At 40.3% G+C, this 17,706-nt stretch overlaps 1 protein-coding gene across 11 annotated transcripts in view; it reads left to right on the top strand.

Moving 5' to 3' along the window:
- MAPK10 (mitogen-activated protein kinase 10) overlaps positions 1-17,683 on the top strand; it is a 141,205-nt gene extending 123,522 nt beyond the window's left edge. For 10 of the 11 annotated variants that reach the window (XM_066996608.1, XM_048074386.2, XM_066996607.1 and 7 more), the window contains 3 exons: positions 9,163-9,226; positions 9,813-9,890; positions 10,811-17,683. In XM_066996608.1, the coding sequence (XP_066852709.1) occupies positions 9,163-9,226; positions 9,813-9,890; positions 10,811-10,953 (285 nt within the window). In that variant the 3' untranslated portion in view covers positions 10,954-17,683. Of the gene's footprint in view, positions 1-9,162; positions 9,227-9,812; positions 9,891-10,805 lie in introns of all 11 variants that reach the window. The other variant, XM_013190524.3, reaches the window with a different exon arrangement.
- The last annotated feature ends 23 nt before the right edge of the window (positions 17,684-17,706 follow it).

The raw sequence follows: 17,706 nt of genomic DNA, 5'->3' as shown, positions 1-17,706 counted from the left end.
CTTTTCTAAATAATATACTTTGCAGCATTTGCTCAACTCTTCTATGTCTCTTAAAGGTGTTCTCATATTTTAATTATCAGGAAATTGGACTATTTTGACCCTTTGCTGTTTCCATTACCTGATAAACCAGTTAATGCATTTTGCATTTTCACCTGCTATTCTGTTCTACACTTGTTTTCCATTCTTTTTGCTTATTTCACATTGAAATTCAGGCATGCTATTTTAAATATGTTGGCCATTTCTGAAGCATTTCTTGCATTATCTTTAAACCAAGATGATCTTTGCTAAAAACATTTACAACGTTTACAACATGTTGGGCATTTGTTTCACTAGACAAATTGCAGTTAGTCAGGTTTTCCTTTTGTCCAGACTGTTTGGTGGATTTTCATGGAAGTAATCATGACTCTTACTAGGCAGTAATTGCTTGCACTTAAAACAAACAAACAAAATAAACAAACAAACAAAAAAAAACTGTCCTGGTGCTGGTGATTTTGTTTGTTTTTGCTTTGGTGTGTGTTTTTGTTTTTTACAATTAAGCAAGTCTTCTCTTAAGTCAGGGTCTGCCTTCTGTAACTGGTCTTATCCAAGGTGCACAGGTCTATTTTTCCTGTCTGAAAATAAAGCTTTAGAGACGGACATTTTTGAAAAGCCCGGTTTTGACTCAAGAAAAGCTCAACACTTCGATTCTCTGTTGCCTGGGTTCTTATCCAAGTTGAGTTGCATCACTCTGGTGTGATGAAGAGGTGAGGTGGATCAGATCTCCTCTCAGGCCAGAGGGATCAGGAGCACTTTACAGAAGCTTAATAGGTACTACAGTAATCTCAATCTTTTCTTCTCTTCCTTTACACAAGTAAATACATTGTATTTGGGGATATACCTGCCTATCACATTACAAATAATAGCTTTATTGTTTGAGAAGGGAAAAGAAGAGGTGTAAGCCAGATTTTACATTGCATCATCCCATGTTGGAGTGGCACCAGGTACAGACTGTGGTTTTTGCTTTGCTTTCTCCTAGGTGGGCCCTGCCTCTAGAGAAGAAGTGCAGAGATTTGCCATCCATTTAATGGACTAGGTGCCAGAGGGTAAAATAGGGGCCTTAGCTGTTTCCTGCAAAGAGGACAGGCAAGGAAAGGATTGACTGGAGGGAGGACAGGGAGAGAGAATGGAGTAGCCAAGAAGAATATTCTGCCATTTGCTTAGGGAAAGTTTGCAGAGGAGCATCTGCTACCTAAATGAGTTTTCCTTCATTGTTCACAGCATGAAACAACCCCATTCTTTCACAGATTGCCGTACAAGAGCACAGGCCATGGAAACTGAGAGCAGAGCACCAGTCAAGTGAGCAGTGGAGACGCTTTTGCTCACTTGGTTGTGCTGAACCTCTCACAGTACTGCACTGTGTTGCATCTGCTCATGTTTACTGCACCCTCCCTTTTGTAGCACTTGATAAGCACTTCTCCATAGGGTGAGGGCTTTCATCACACGACTGAAGGTCTGGTCTTCATCAAAAGCAGCTAGTTATCTGCTGTACAAGGTTCATTTGGTTCAGATGCCTGGCAGAAGAGGTAACAGAAAGCATTTTGTGTGACAGGCATTTTGAAGTGAGCTATTGCAGTGTCATAAGTGTCAGCGTACGTTGGAGTAAACCGCGAAGAGCATTGAAGATGGTTAAGAGAATTTGGTGTCCAGGTTTCACCTGGAGGTAATGACCCTCTACATCTGCCCAGGTTTATGGCATTTTGAATGTGTGAGGAACAGATAAAATAGCCCTGTCCAGTAAAAAAGCGGACTAGCGAGAGAATTACAATCCCTTTTTACACATCTATTAAAAGTTTATGGTCCTTCACAGGCTGTCTGGGGGCAATAAAACTATTATGTCTCATTCTAATGGGCAAAGACTCTAACAGAAATAGGCAGTGGTAGGAATGCAATACCCTTTTTCCTCCTGACATGCAACAACATCATACTTTTCTGGTCTGCCTTAAATATCATGTTGTGATTCCCTGATAAGCAGAGGAAGAAACTGTTATCAGACATGGTACTTGTTTTTCACTAACAGCATGAGGTTACACAAACAGTGCTGTGACTCTCCCACAGACTTGTTCAAAGAACAAACCATATCCAAAGACCGCAACAGCTCTGAAACAATTGCGTTCATAGTTAGAAACAGGCATTGCACAGTTATTAAACTTACCTTTGGAGCGGATAAACAGACTTGGAGGAAATTCTCATGTCCAGCCTATTAAGCTTGATAGTCAGCTTCTTTTCAGCCCACCCAGCTTGCCACAGTAACTTTGATAAGAAATCGCAGCAATAGGTTCTCCCAAGAGTACGTCATTGCTCTAAATTTCATTTGAATAGTGTTACTCACTTAGAAGATGATATCTCAATTACAATTAAAATGTCTTAAAATAGTCCAAAAACATATCTCTACAGGTAATGTATGTTTATGATTATGTGGAATTCCTTAGATTTTTGGAACTGTTGAAATCTGTTACCAACCTAGATTTAGAGCATGTCTGGTAGCAGTCAGCCCCTGATATTTTAGGTAAGTCCAAGAACTGTGCCCAATAAATAGGCATGGGGATACGCTAACCACTATACGGTACGCCTTTCCCAGACCAAGTCTTAGCAGTATGCCCTCACCCGAAGAAACTTCAGCTCTTTTCTGTGACCCAGCATGCCATATCAAGTGTCTTTCTTTTCCTGCCTGTTCTCTTTCACAGACATCAATGCAGCCAGGCAGACATTAGAACAGTTTTAGTGCTAGGATAGCAGTAAGACACGTTACAGCAAAGGATGTTCGGTTTCAAAAGTGTGAGATAATCTGCTGTTAGAAGTAGGAGGCATTTACACATGAATACCAAGTTTGATAAGTGGCTTTTCAGGAGATTGCTTAAAGTATTGACTAAATGGAGTTAGTTGGTCGACAGCTGTGACCAAAGCAGCCTCCACTTCACATTTCAAGCACCGTAGCAAAAAAAAAATCCATTATTCAGCCAGCTATAACTCTTATAAATAGGACATGTAATCACCTTGAGGTGATGAGCAGCTCAACTTTTAATTGAAATACTCCTTGTCTCTTACTGCAAAGTGAATCTAAGCTTGGGACAAAGCCTAGATGACAGCTGTTAGTAGATTGGCCCAGACACAAAATGTTTTGTGTCTTGAGTTTCAAGTGCAACTCTGCATAAAAACTTACTGCCTGATTTCAGTAGTCATCCCAATGGGGAGGATATGCAGTCAATTCACAGCATCACTGCCAAGTACCTCCCAGTCTCATAAGGATTTGCAAGTATCTGTAGCGCTGCTGAGCCTGACTGGTGTCTCACAGGAAGGTACCATCACGCCGAATTTGTATGTGGGACAAACAGAGATCAAAGAGAAGTTGTCATTTATTGATACTACACAGGAAATCTGTACTAGGAACCCACAGACCTTAGTAATTTATTTCATACTTCAATTAGAGGTTCCATCCTCCTATATGCTACATGAAGAAACTGTCTTGGCTCAACTTTTAAACATATGCTTACATTTATTACTCTCCTTGTATGGTATTTGGTTTAGCTACATAACAATATTTGGACTACTACCATGAATAAATGAGACACATGATACCTTTTTTCCCTTCAAGTGCTCTATTCTTTTTTTTTTTTTTTTAGGAAAGACATTTCTAAAGACATTAGGAAAGACATTTCTAACATTCCTTGCCTACAAACTTACTGTGTTTATTGTACCTAATCTCAGTAGCTCCCTGATGTCTTATTAAATTCTGTTTTCTTGTCTGAAAACGTTGTGCTTGAGACTTTTCATTTATACAGCTACCTTTTTTGAAGTTGCTATGCATTCTTACACTGCATTGAGATTATCTGCAAAATCTGATACTTTGTTTTTCATATCTCCCCTAATGTTTATACAGTGGTGTCTGTATGCATGTCACTGTTTTTATCCCAAAATGTTTACGCAGTATGTCAGTAGAATGAATTCCTAGGCAAGTGCTTCAGAATAGCTTCAGCGTTGCCAACTGGGCAGCTCTGAAAGTGAACTTGAGAACAGTTGTGCTGGTTGTTCTCTATGAAGGTGTTGGCTTGAGCAGCTTGGTCTCCAGTCTAACTCTTTCCATACCACTGGCATTAGAGATGATTTAGAAGGGGGAAGAGAGCTGCTTATCAGTACCAAATCACATTCTTAGGTAATAGAATTGCTTAGGACTTAATCTTTCAAACTTTTTACCTATAAATGATGGAGGAATCGCTTCATTTTGCAATCTCTTGAGTATCAGCATGATTTCGTATTGGTTCTTACTTGGGAACAATATCACTCCATTCCATGGATCAAATCTGGTATTAAAATTTGTTGCAGATGATTATCTGTTGCTTTTCATTAGCTGATATCAAAATTCAACTTAGATTTAACTGCATCTATCGTTATCTGACATATCCATTAGAAGCGAGATTTCTTAGAAAACTGTGAGAGCAGATGTTAAAAATGTCCTTTTTAAGCATTTCTCTACATTGGTAAGAGTTTTACAACAGTGGTGTATTTTATGGATTTGCTTTTCACTGTAACACACACTGCTTTCTTCACTGGTTATATTTTCACAGGACTTGGTTACACTGGGATATGTCTGCATCTAGAACCACCTCTGAGCTGGGGCTGAGTTCTGAATTATCATTGATTTTTCTCTGTATGCCAAGCCGCTGCACCTTACCCTTTATTAATGTGATGTCATTTCCTACAGTGCTTATGAGAAGAGCTTGGTTGGTGGATCTCAGCCCAAGGTCCTCTCCATCCAAAAAGAAACTGCTACTTTATCGTTTCAGCATTTTGTCTGTAAACAATCTATGTCCAGCTGTTAAATACAACCTGTTCAAAAGTAGTTTCAAGTGTCATAGATTGTCCAAAAGAAAAAGAAGGAAAAAAAATCACCTTTCTCTTACTTACCTGTGAGCTCTGTGACCTTGGCAAAAAACACTTCAAAGGTTTTTCTTCAGTGTCACCTTTACTACAGGTGATGTTTCAGTGGCAAAATCAAGGCTGTCAGGCTGTGCAGCTTTTCTGGTTTTCTCTTCTCTTGTTTAGCCCTGTATTTATTCAGATGTATCAGAACTCTTTGGTGATCTGCCACAGGGTCTTTTAGCAATCAGTTGCAGGGTTTGGGTTTTTGCTCAGAGGTCGGTGGTGCACGTCTGCTGTCTCACAAAAGAAATTTGCAGCTTTGTTTTGTACATGGGTACAGATATTTTCTCTAGTCAGCAACATCTATCCATTTATAGCTGATTAATTATGGAAGCTGAACAGAGCTACTGCAGCAGTCTTTGCTATTGTCAGTGGGAACTAGTGGTTTTAGAAGAAAGCTCTTTCTTTCTTTTTTTTTTTTTTTTTTCCTTTTCCAAACCAAATAAAGCATTTTCCAGCTTGCTGGAACGTATCTGCAAGCTGTTCTCTTGTCTGCATGTAGCCAAGTAACCTCGACTCCTGTTGCATGGCACCCTTACAGTTCAGCTGACCACTGTTTCCTTGATGCAAACTACAGGCTGAGTGAGATTTCCAAAAGGCTCTGCAGGCTCCAAGGAACACACGGGCAGAGGCATCTCTTCTGCCGCCTCCCTAGTTGAGCCCACAGCCAGCCAGCTGTGGGCTGCCCAGGCAGTACTGGGTGAAACGCAGAGCCCGTGACATTTTCCTCTCTAGCCAGAGAGACTTCAAGCCTCTTCTGACAGCACCCTGGTGTACTTGTTTGCACTGCAAAAATAAATGTATAAATGTTATCAGTAATACAACTGAAGGTGTAGTAAAGCACAAAGGAATGTTTATATTCACCTTTTATGGGGACATAAGCCATATAACCAATTGTTTAACCTCACACTATTCATTTTTACAGCCTCTGGTGCCTCTGGTCTTTATACATTGCCAGCTCTGTCGTTGCCTTGTCCTCTGCTCCACAATCACTGCTCCAGACCCTGCGAGGCCAGGAACAGATGCAGAAGCAAGCTCTCTTCCTGCCAAGCTTTCTAAAAATAGCTCATCCTAAGGTCTGCACTGTGCTGACACCAGCTCTGCAGAGGCAGGGGTAGCAGGGGACCTGCTTTATTCACGTGGGGGCTCAGGCCCATTCCCTTTGCTTCCTAGCAGTCGTATGCAAACCAGTCCATGTCGCTTTAGTGAAGTAAGAATTCATCAGCCTCAATATATGTCTTGCTTTTTTACCCTGGTGAGAAGCTTTTCCTCCTGGATGTTAGAAAGGTGTTCGGTGAGTCCAGTTATCTCCTGTTTGTGTGACCACTTGAAGAATGTTCCTTTTTTTTCCTTTTTTATAATTTAGAAAAAGACCCATATGTGTATTTCCTGATTTTTTGTTATTATATTCAATGAAAATTAAACACACTGCAAAAATACTTGAGAAATTGGTATAGTTTAGAACACAAGAACCACTGAAACAGCAAGCAATTAATACATACAAGAAAAATACCATTCCTTCCTTCTCTTTTGCCTCCACATATAGACTGTATTCTTTGTTATTGTTGCAAATTCAATTGCCTACAAATCAATTTGATTTGAGGAGAAAACAGTTTAAAAGAAAAAGCTAGATGCTGCCACCCATAGGCCTGGTCTTTACTCTGCTTTGTTTTAATGCTAGTCTGATGATAATTTTTCTGAAACATGTACCAACTAGCATGTAATTCTCAGTTGGGATGTGCTGTAGGAAGGATATATTAGAGTATCTATAGTACCGCAACTGTATCCATGTAAAAAATGAACAGTGATGAGCTCAGTCATTTTGTCGGCCATTTGAGTTAGGCGGGAAAGTAATTTTTAGGCTAACCTTTGCACCAAGTAAAGCCTGAACTCAGGTGCCAGTGGAGGATCCAGGTATGACACCTGCTCTGTCTTCCTCACTGCTGTGACAGTGTCTGTGTCACAAACCTCTCCTCTTCCCTCTAATTTTAGAAGCTGGTTAAAAAGAAAATTAAAAAAAAAAAAAAAGTAGCAGAAATTGAGCAGTCAGCCTGAAGGGGATTATCTAGGTTGATGGTAATGCATTAAGCTTAGTGGTTCTTGTTAACATTAATGAGGATTGCAGGAAAACTTCATTCCTCAAACTGCTGTGGTATTCTCAACTCGGCGCTGTGCCTCAGAATCAATGAAAATGTCCTACACGAGTCCTAAAGATTTGTTTCCCTGAATGAGGAAATTCAGATGGGAAAGCTTTGCTGTTTCAGTGAGAGGGTGCTGGCCTGGCCTCTCAGTGGAGCTCCCCTCACCTGTGTTCTGCGCAGGCTTTAGAGGTAATAAATACATCCTGCCTGTGAGAAGCAGAGGCACTTATTTGTTCCATTATCACGGTTACTGCTAGTTACCATTGGCTCTCACGTCCCTGCCAAGAGCCACATCTCATAGCCGTGGGTTCTCCTAGCTCACACGTACCAGTCTGCAGTATGAACAACGGCACAGCAGCGGGAAGCTCTGAGCAGGTGCAGTTTCTGGCATCCCACAGCATGTGAAATACAGAGTTTGGGTGCTCACCCTCAATCAGTTGCTTCCCTAGTAACGAGGAGTTTGGTAACGAGTGAGATTGTTTTGGGCTCTCTCCCTGGAAAATGCCTTCCTTTCCAGAATGTGTTGATCTAGGAAATAATGACTGCAGCTTTTCTTCCTGACTGTTAACCAATTATGCCTGCTTAAGACATAGCTGAAATAAATTAGGTGAGACATAAGCCAAAGATTTTGTGGTTGTGTGAACTGAGGCCAGGAATGTGCATCTGATCACTCATTGCCTTTGATTCTGTAATTTGCGCATTTGAGACGTACAGTAGTGAAGGAATCAATCTTGTTATTTCTGGCTAGAGGAGAAATACCCCTTTTTCAATGGAGGGTGTAAAAAGAGTGTTTATGCTTGGTAGGAGTTATTTTACCCACAGCCTGTACTGTGGGTAACCTCACTGAAGCTTTAGAAAGGAAGGTACTTGCAGGATATTCCTGTCCAGCTTGATTGACTTGCTTGGCTTCCATCTGGCAGAGAAGCAGCGGGTCTGTTGCTGTGCCTCAGACAGCGGCTCTAAGGCCTCACCCACTGCTGCTGCCAAAAGCCAAGAGCCAGCAGACAGCTCCTGCAACTCCTCTTTAAATTTCTAGCCCCTGGGGCTTCCGTGCCTTCACCAAGCATTCTCTGCTTTTCCCCGCTAGGAAATGCAAGGTGCTGGGCTGGCCAAGCGGCTGAGCAGTAGTGCAGTAGGCTCGGCTGAGGGGATCGAGCTTCCTGTGCCCTGCCAGTCAGTGGGGAGGCTCGCTGTGCTCTTGGGTAGTGTTCAGCTCCCTGACAGCATGAAACAGAGTGTCTCCACAGAGAGTCTTAGCGATTTTTAAAGCTTCAGGACTGACTGGGACAGGATCGTTAAGCTAAATGGGAATACAGCGGCATTGTTTTGGGACTCAGCCTTCTTATGTGGCTTATCTTACCCTGCTGATGTGGTGAAACCTGAGGTACTCCTGCTGAGGCCTGGGGCTTGCTTGAACTTTCCGCATGTGTTTCAGGTTGACCCTCGTTCCTCAGGCGTGAGACTCTGCAGGCCAGGACTTCACCTCATTCCCTTGTCTTTAGCCCCAGCACACAAATGTCACTGTTTGGGAACATCCCTTGTTTGCAGTGGGCTTGGCCATGTTTGCTGGGAAGCTTGAGAATTTGGAACATGGGTCAGAAATTCTGGCGGGGAGATTCTCTTCTTTAAAATTAGATTTACTCTGAGAAGGTACACTGTATAGCAGCAAGTCTGGTATCCAACGTGTGACTTAAAAGTTAATATGTTAATGTTACTACTAATTAATCAGGATTGTTATTTGTCTGGTGCTTTCTCTGCCAGTGCAGACAACATGTGTGTGGAATTTCCGGGCTCAGTGCAAGCAGAATGATGGCATTATTGACCAGGGTCTTATTGCACTGCAACTATGCCTCTTGTTTAAAAGAGGAAGAGGGAGAAGTATCGTGTTTTCTTCTATATAAAGTGTTGATTTCCAGAACTGTTAAATCCTTTAATATTCAGATATGGTTCATGTGTTTTTGCATGAACAGGAAGGATTACAAAGAGGGAGAGGAAAATTTATCTTTACTCCTAGTTATTTACAATATAAAGAACAATCTGATAAATCGTTTTATTTCTCTTGCAGCCGCCTCCCCAGATATACGATAAACAGCTGGATGAAAGGGAACATACAATCGAGGAATGGAAAGGTAATCACAATTTAAGATTATATGGAAAGGGGTATTTCTGTGGCAAGTAAGCCATGTCTCACTACCAAGTGCATCTCTAAAGCCAAAAGAATTCCTATCACAGCAAGAAGTGAAACCAGCAAACTGGTGCTTTTGTAATGAAAACACGAGATACAAGGAATGTCCTGAGAACCACCGTTATCTGCACAGGTTAACATGAACTCCAGAGTGCAGATTACAATGCTACATTGAAGTTTAAGTTGATCATCTGTCGAAGAGAGTGCTGTGTAGCAGGGTGATAGATCGGAAGTTTTCTTATACTTGATAAGACTGTATTACTCTGCTGCTTCATTTCTGGGTAGTGGAGCATTAAACAATTCATGTGTTCTAGTTTAACCCGATTTGTCTCAATTCAGCTCCAAAAAGAGGTGGTCACAGAGGAAGGGAATGGAAGAGTGAGGTCTTAGGCAAGTAGAGCTGTCAGACTCATGAAGACAACGTAGGGTAGCCCCAGTGCACCTATAGGAGGGCTGCTGTTTCCTGATTTTGTTGTTCCTGATCACAGGCACTGGTTTCTGTTTGTGACTGTTGCAATTCTGTCTTCCAGAACTCATCTACAAAGAAGTAATGAATTCTGAAGAAAAAACTAAAAATGGAGTAGTAAAAGGACAGCCTTCTCCTTCAGGTACTCGGCCCCATTGAATAACTGTGTGTTCTCAGTACTGACAAAAGGAAAATGGAAGTAACTGAAGCACTTGGCCTACGCCAGCAGTTATGTGGATCAATTTCAGAAGTTGAATGCAATTCAGCACTTTTAATGAGTTGAGCTTGATTACCAGAACTGCAGTGTTAACACTCAAAAATAGGTCTGCTGGGTATTCGAGACATAGTTGCTCTAGTAATAACGCCTAATAATATTTATGGGTGTGATAAATGTTGGATCGTGTTACTGATAATCTCATACAGGTTCATTTTTCATCTTAGAGATTCAGAGTGATTTGTAAGGTTCAAACATGGTATTATTGTCATTTTACAAAGGAAAGGTAAAGTGGGATGCCCAAAAATACTGTCACAGCTGAAATCCTGGGCTTGGTCTCTTAGGCCTTAACTGAGGAAGAACCCAGCTTTGCCTCCCCCACACTCATTTCTGCACTGTCACTAGATGATTTGATGCCGCCCCATTCTACTCAAGTACCTACAAGAACTAGGCTTTTATGAGAGTGTCTGGAGGCTTTGCTGGCTTGACTTGGTTTGTTACTTCTTTTTTGAATCATGTTCATGCCTGTGTGATCCTAGCTGACAACTGATTGCTGGGTGCTTTGTAATTCTAAGAAGCCTAGATAAGAAGTGGAGTGATGATAAGACATCATATGAGCTACACCTCTTCAGAACAGACTCGAGGGAGAGAATTTCTTGGTAAAATCTTGTTGGGTGTTACCTAATGTCTGAAGTTTGCATGGTCCATATTCAGCTTAGTGTTGCTTAAGATGGTCTGTGTACTTACATGCCTGTTGCCACAGGGTAAGTGTTCTCTGCTTTTCCTAAACTGCAAGAAGTTGTGGGGTTTCAGGTTTAATCACATTGGTGTTCGTTTTCGTAGCACAGGTGCAGCAGTGAACAGCAGTGAAAGCCTCCCTCCGTCCTCATCTGTCAATGACATCTCATCCATGTCCACGGATCAAACTCTGGCGTCTGACACAGACAGCAGCCTGGAAGCTTCTGCGGGACCCCTCGGTTGTTGCAGGTGACTAGCCGCCTGCCTGCGAAACCCAGCGTTCTTCAGAGGATGATGTAGTTGAGGAGGAAAAAGTAACAGGAGTTAAGAGATGAAGAGAAATAAAAAAAAAAACAAAACAAAAACAAAAACAAACAAACAAAGATTTAAATGAAACAAACAAAAAAATCTTTCCAGCCTGCTTCTCCTACAGAATTATGTAATGCAGCTAAGCTCAAGTGTATATTTAACTTATAGTTGCTCTGCTTTGGTCTTCTTCCAATGATGCTTACTGGGGGGTAAAAAAAAACAACGGATTATTCTAATTCATGTTTTTTTTGTCTGTCCCCGTAAGATGCAAAATTAATGGCTGCAAAACCAGCAACTTGCAACTGTCCTTCTCACACTGGCATGACAAGGTGTGCAGTAACCACTCTAAAACATCCAAGTGTATATCTGCCTTCACTTTCTGTTCTGTTGTCTTCTGCTCACCGAGGCAGATAGGGATATACAGGTGTTTTTCTCCTTATACAAATAGCACACACACACACGCCAATAGGTTTCTGGCCGTGTATGCAGCTGTGTGCCTATAGGAGCACACACTCCTGCATACATCCTCAGTATGCACTCCACAACTAAATGGCCCATTTCAGGTGAACTGCATAAATACTTATGTGATACCACCAGTACATAGGCTATTTCCTTGGTCATTGATGAGGTTGCATATCTCGCATGAGAGTTTGTGGAAGTGAAAATAACCACATCAAACTGCGGCTCCCTCAGAGACTTGAAGATGTAGCACCAAAATTTCTGCTGAGACTTGTTATATATATTTTGAGATAATAACCAATTTGTATTGAAAGAAGATGCCACAGAGCTGCACATGAAAATGTGTGTGAATATTAGGAATTGTTCTGATTTTTAGAGCAGATAAGCCAGGCTAAGACCAGGTTAGAAGGAAGCACATGTATCTTTGCAGGTTACAGGGAACAAGAATGAATGGTTTTTATGCATGTTTATGCCCAGAAAGATTCATCTCAGCAAGCAGCTCTTCCTGTCAATATTGAGTGAGTTATCATCTTAGTTTACAAATAGGCTCACTACTGTGAGTTCCAGGTATGTTTGTGTCTTAGGGGGTATGACGAGGTTGGGGAACAGATATACTGGTCAAAAGGACATGCAAAATTTGATTTTATTTCATGTGTATGTTTTTACTGAGTTAAACGAAGGAAATTTGCAACCCTCTCCTTCTCAGTGTGTTTGCAGCTTAGAGGTTGTTCTCCCTTTAATCATTCCCTTACAGGAGCCTCCACTACTAAGAGAACAGGCTGGCCTGGATGCTTTTGGCTGTTTACTTGCTCGTGGCAAATCACCTAACTCCCTGGGAAGTTTTACCAGCTGTGTTATATGGACAAGATCCACACAGTGAGTGGGTCTAGTATTCCTGTTCTCTAATAACAAAGAGTTGTAAGAATAAACAAGAATACAGATGAGTCCAGTTCTGACAAGCACCAAAGAACTCGGGTTGTGCCAGAGAATACGTAGGCTTCCCAGGGGTAAGTGACAGCAAGTGTTTGTATCGGAGAATGGCAAAACTACACATACCATTTTGGAACTGAATATTTTTCCAGTTAAAACAGCAACTGGCTTTTTCCACTGCAAGAGCATAATCACCTGAGCTGGAAATTAACTAAGATGTGTGTCATCTCTCCTCTTACCAGTGTGTGCCATGTAAAACAAAATGACATAATGACACTGGAATGCTTTTCCAAAAGTCAAAAAGATTTTTTTTAGAATATATTATTGGATACTTTAAAATCACTCATTATTACATATTCAAAATTCTCCAAAAATATAAGCGTTCTTTTAGGTGGCTTACAAACGTACTGTTCTGCAGTACAAAAAAAAATTTGAGTAGCAAGTCAGTTTTTCTTCAAAGGGAAGAAAAGAAAAAAGAAAGCTTCTCTCCAGGGTGGGTACGAGGGAAGATGAGAGAAATTAATAAAAAGTAGCTTCAGGTCCGGTGGTGGAGCTGAGCTGCCTCCAAATTGCTGTAGGAAACGGTGTAATTTTTTTTCTCCAAGGATATTTTTGGTAGATTTTTTCTGGAAAAAATTGAAAATGAAATTAGGTCCGTGATTTTCTAAAAACTCAGAGCAGTAATAGTGAAAGCAATAATTTACTACTGCTAAAATATTTAGCAATATTCTCTCTTAAGCCATGAAGCATCAAGTTGTTGTTCAGTGAGGTAACGCTCACTTGAAAGCCAGTGATCATAGAAGTATTCAAAGGTAAACAGCAATGCTTTGTTAGGTATGAAGGCAATAACTCCAAGGGTGACTTCTTAGCAATAATGGAATGTATCGCCTCCAGATTTAAATGATTATAGGTATATATTAGTAACGTTCAGATATCTAGCATCTGTTTTAAGTTCCTTATTTTTCACCATTTTAGTGTTATTTAACCAAGAAGGAAAAAAAAAAAAAAAAGGAAAAAACAAACCACTCTCAAAGCTAAGTGGAACTGCAAAAATACAGCAGATGTAGAATGTAGGAATTAGGAATAATCACAGCTCATCGCCAGTGATGATATGGAGATGTGGCACAGGCAGTAGCAGAAAACCCATTTGTAGTAGACGGATGCTTGCAGATCGTCTGTGTTTTATCTGACAAAGCCAAAAAACCCTACACTTAGTCCAGTGGTATAATTTAGTCTTGTTTGATTTTGTGAGTGCTGGGGAGAGAACCGGTTACCGCAGAAAATGTCCTGCAGATGGGCGGTAAATAAACCCCCAACACAGAACATATATAGTTTTATTCCCAGAAGCCCAGATTCTGCTAAGCACCAGTGCTGTACACACATTTTGTGGAGATTGTAGGGATGCATATCTAATTTTCTAAGTAACGTGCTTTTTTTGTCCTTTGTTCAGCAGTGATCGACATAAGCATGTGTTTAAGTGCCTTGTCGAAATGGGGCCTATAACAATTAGTGCATCTCGTCCTATCCTTGAATTAGTCAGTCTCCTCGGTGAGCAGCTCTGGCTGTGGGAGGAGACTTGGGGCTGTCCACACTGGACAGCAGAAAAAAGCCATTGACAAAAAAAAAAAAAAGCAATAGTTCCCTTCAGTCCTGGTCCTTGTATGGTCCTGTCCAAACCGAAGCGGCAACCATCAGGTAGGAACAGTATCCTTTGTTCTTCTTTGCCCGGGAGGTTGGTGCAGTCAACTGGTATCTTACGGGAACGCAGTACCCTTGAATAACAGATGGCAGTGATGACAATCCGTAGCTACCCTAAGGTGCACAGGTATTTTTCTTTCAGATGCTGGAAGTTTGAGACCCTTCTCTTTATGTCTTGCTGCTCATTATTCCAATGTTCCGTGCAGTGTGATCATGATAAATGCATTTTTTTTTTTCTTGCCAGTGATCTTTCAAGTCTACCTCCTAGATTATCAAGTTACCACGTAGTACTTGAGTAGTAATTTAACCTCAGTCTCAGGTTTGTAGCTGTAAGTAAAATTGCCACTGTTACAGGAATGTAGGAAGGGGGTGAAACACAGAGATTTAATGACAGATTTTTCAAAGTATTTAGGCACTGAAGCAGCAATCTGCCTATTGGCAGAAAGGCGTAGGCATGTATCGTTCGTCAGCACAAATGTCAGCTGGACACTTTGGTATTCCTGAAAATATGCCACAAAGCTTAGCTGTCTCTTAAGTGTCTGAATAGCCTAAGAAGTTCTGTCCCGGGTGCCTCACTTCAGCCATGCAGATAACCATCAGCAGGGCAAGGAAAACAACAGAGGCATCGTAATTATCCATGGCTAATCAGAGCACTAGCAGCAAAAAATAGTGTTGAGAAGGTAGAGAAGTCACTGATAAACATTCCAGCTTTATTTCCAGGTGGACTACTTCTGGATAGCATGAGAAATTTGGAGAAAAAAAAATACAAAAGGTCAGAATTGCTCCTAAGAGGTCTCTTTCCCTTTTCTTTTTCACTTGTGAGTTGAAATGAGGAAAAAGTATTGAGTTGCTTCAAATTGATGGAAGGTTATATATGTTTTCAATCCAAAATTTTTTATAATTTTTGAAATCACTCTTCAGATGCTGACTCAGTAGTCAGAATAGTATCTTGTGAGTTTTGAATATATTCTGCTAGAATGTAACATATCTTCAGAGATTCCAGATATCTATTTGAGGTGGTCACAAAGTAATTTATGCAAATCATGCTGTGGTTGGGAATCCTCCCATACTATCTCCATTTCCATAGCATAGAAACACACAGGAATCTTCAAGTCTGTGTTATATAAAAAAGAGCTTAAAATGGAGTGCAAGTATGGTAACTTGTCAAAAGGAAAAGAAGCCACAGAAAGCCTGATGAGGTTCTTCCCTAGTGCACTGGTGTTTTTCTTCTGGAAATCATCAGTTCCCGCATGATGCTGGCCTCAAGAGATGACCCAAGACAGATGATAATGTCACTGTACCGCTCTCCTAAGTTTATAACTAGGAGTATTCATCTGTAAGGTTTTACCTTCACATATATTGCTTTACCTTTGGGATAATGATTCTGAAGAAATTAGACTTGTTGGCGTGCCTTTAGGATTTTTTTGAAAATACTGCTACTAAATTGATTTGGATTGGTGCTCACTGATAAACATTACAGTACAGAGATTTCTTTTCCCCCAGTGTCCTGTCTCATGAAAATATGCTAACAGTTAAGATGAAAACTGCCTGAGAGAGTCAGTTTGAGCAAATTTCCCACCTCAAAAAAAAAAAAAAGGAAATATTTTATGTTTTGAATATCCTGAAATCATTGTAAAATATACTAGAAATATTTTAATTCAAAATAACTTTTAAAAGCCACAGTTACTTATATTATAAATATTGCAGTATTTAAAATGATGGAATAATTCTACTTTCAGGTCTTTCTATATACCATTATGTTTTAAATTTTCATGTGAATTCAAACATGCCTAACAATGACAATAATACGTTTTCCAACAAACTCTGCGTGCTTCCAGGGACAGTAATGGGCAAGGCAACCTGCAGGGGAGAATTAGACTTTCCTTTTAATGGTCTGGCAAAAAAATAAGTCTGAGTTAGTGATTTACTTTACATTTATGGTGTGTGTGTGTATGCGCAAGAAAGAGAGGGAGTGCAAATGGATGTGATTTTTAGAACTTCACCATTGTATTCATATTTGATCCAAATTCTCATTGTGGATAAAGAGTGTAATTGTAACTAACATAATCACACATCTTCAAGCATCTGATGGCTGTGCTTATTTGAACTTCCACCACTTTACAAAGGACACGGTTACCTATCTGCAAGCTCAAGGTGATTTTTTTCACATGTGCACACCAAAAGAACATAATTGTGCATAAGGTTTTAATATTCCACACATAAATAATGTCTTAATTAGAAAGATGGGGGGCACAGGGGAATGGCGAATGTGTCATCTTCACTGATGAGCTGTAAAACAGACCTGTCCAGTGGAATTTAGTGCAGTCTGCTTAACATATTAGGAACTTGCCAGTGCAGCCTGATTTTTTTCCTTTTTTTTTTTTTTTTTTAAATTAACTATCAATTGTGAGAGGTGAACTGTTTAACTTCATTTCTGTTCAGGCTCATTGACCCATGGCAAGTTTGAGTTTTAAGAAGGGTTTGATTCGACAAAAGAATGTTGAAAAACTCCAGCTGAGGCTTATGGTGCCTTTCTATCTGAGAGTAAAAAGCTGAAAAGCACATATTGAAGGAAGACAGTCAGTTTGGGAAATAAATGTATCCCTACCATGTTTATCATTTCAGACAGGTAACCCTGTCTCTTTTGTTAATTTTCACTGAACAGGGCCATTCTTGTCTTCTGGAAAGCAAGATATTTATAATGTAAATAGTTGTATTGACTTTTTTTCTGTAACTAATATGTAATAATCCAACACACTACTACTGTTAGACCTTTTTGCAGTAAGGCCACTGTATGCCTAAATATGGTCGACCTCTGACCTTTTCCTAAGTCAGTCACGTGCTGAAAAGGAGGGTGCTGGAGGTTTCAATGTACATAGAGAATCATGTATATTTAGTAAATGGAGTAAGTGGGACTTATGGCCAGTATATATTAAAGCCACAACAGTAACAAAGCTCCAGATCTTAACTAGCAAAAACAACTGTTCACCTTGCCATGTCCATCCTGTAATAAGATCTAAGTTGCACCTGCCTGTAGTTCTGCATGATCAGACTTCAAAGTATAACTAACAAGATCTGTAATGTATCAGTGTTGATAAACATAGTTTAAAAAAAAAGAAAAAAAAGAAAAACTCAACCAACAACAGAAAATCGACAACGGCAACAGTTTCCTATCAAGACTGGAAGATGAGACATGTCCAATTTGTTGCACGGTTATAGCTGAAAGCTGGAATCAATGCCAGCGTAAGTGGACCGCAGTAGTGACATCTGTTAAGGAACCGACCTTACTTCCATATTGTTTTGTTCTTATCCTGTTATTCTCTGACTCTCTGTTGTTCCCTGTGTGGATACAGGGAAGAACTTCACCTCAATCATCAGTGTTTTATGGGTCAATGTTGCATCAATGATTTCTGATTTCTGTTCATTTGTCAATTACTGAACTAGGATGGGAACTTCATTCTCTCCACTTGTCAAAAGGAATCCTGTCAGAGCTTCCTCATGAAGTTACTTCTCACTGCTGTCCTGACTCCTGTCGGTTGGATGACTTTGCCATGTTCCCAATAAACAGCACAATGCAGTAAACCACATTGATCGGGGGCTTCATTAAATG

This window comes from Anser cygnoides, chromosome 4, assembly GCF_040182565.1.
Source record: "Anser cygnoides isolate HZ-2024a breed goose chromosome 4, Taihu_goose_T2T_genome, whole genome shotgun sequence".
NCBI lineage: Eukaryota > Metazoa > Chordata > Aves > Anseriformes > Anatidae > Anser > Anser cygnoides.
This window is presented reverse-complemented; position numbering and strand designations above follow the sequence as displayed.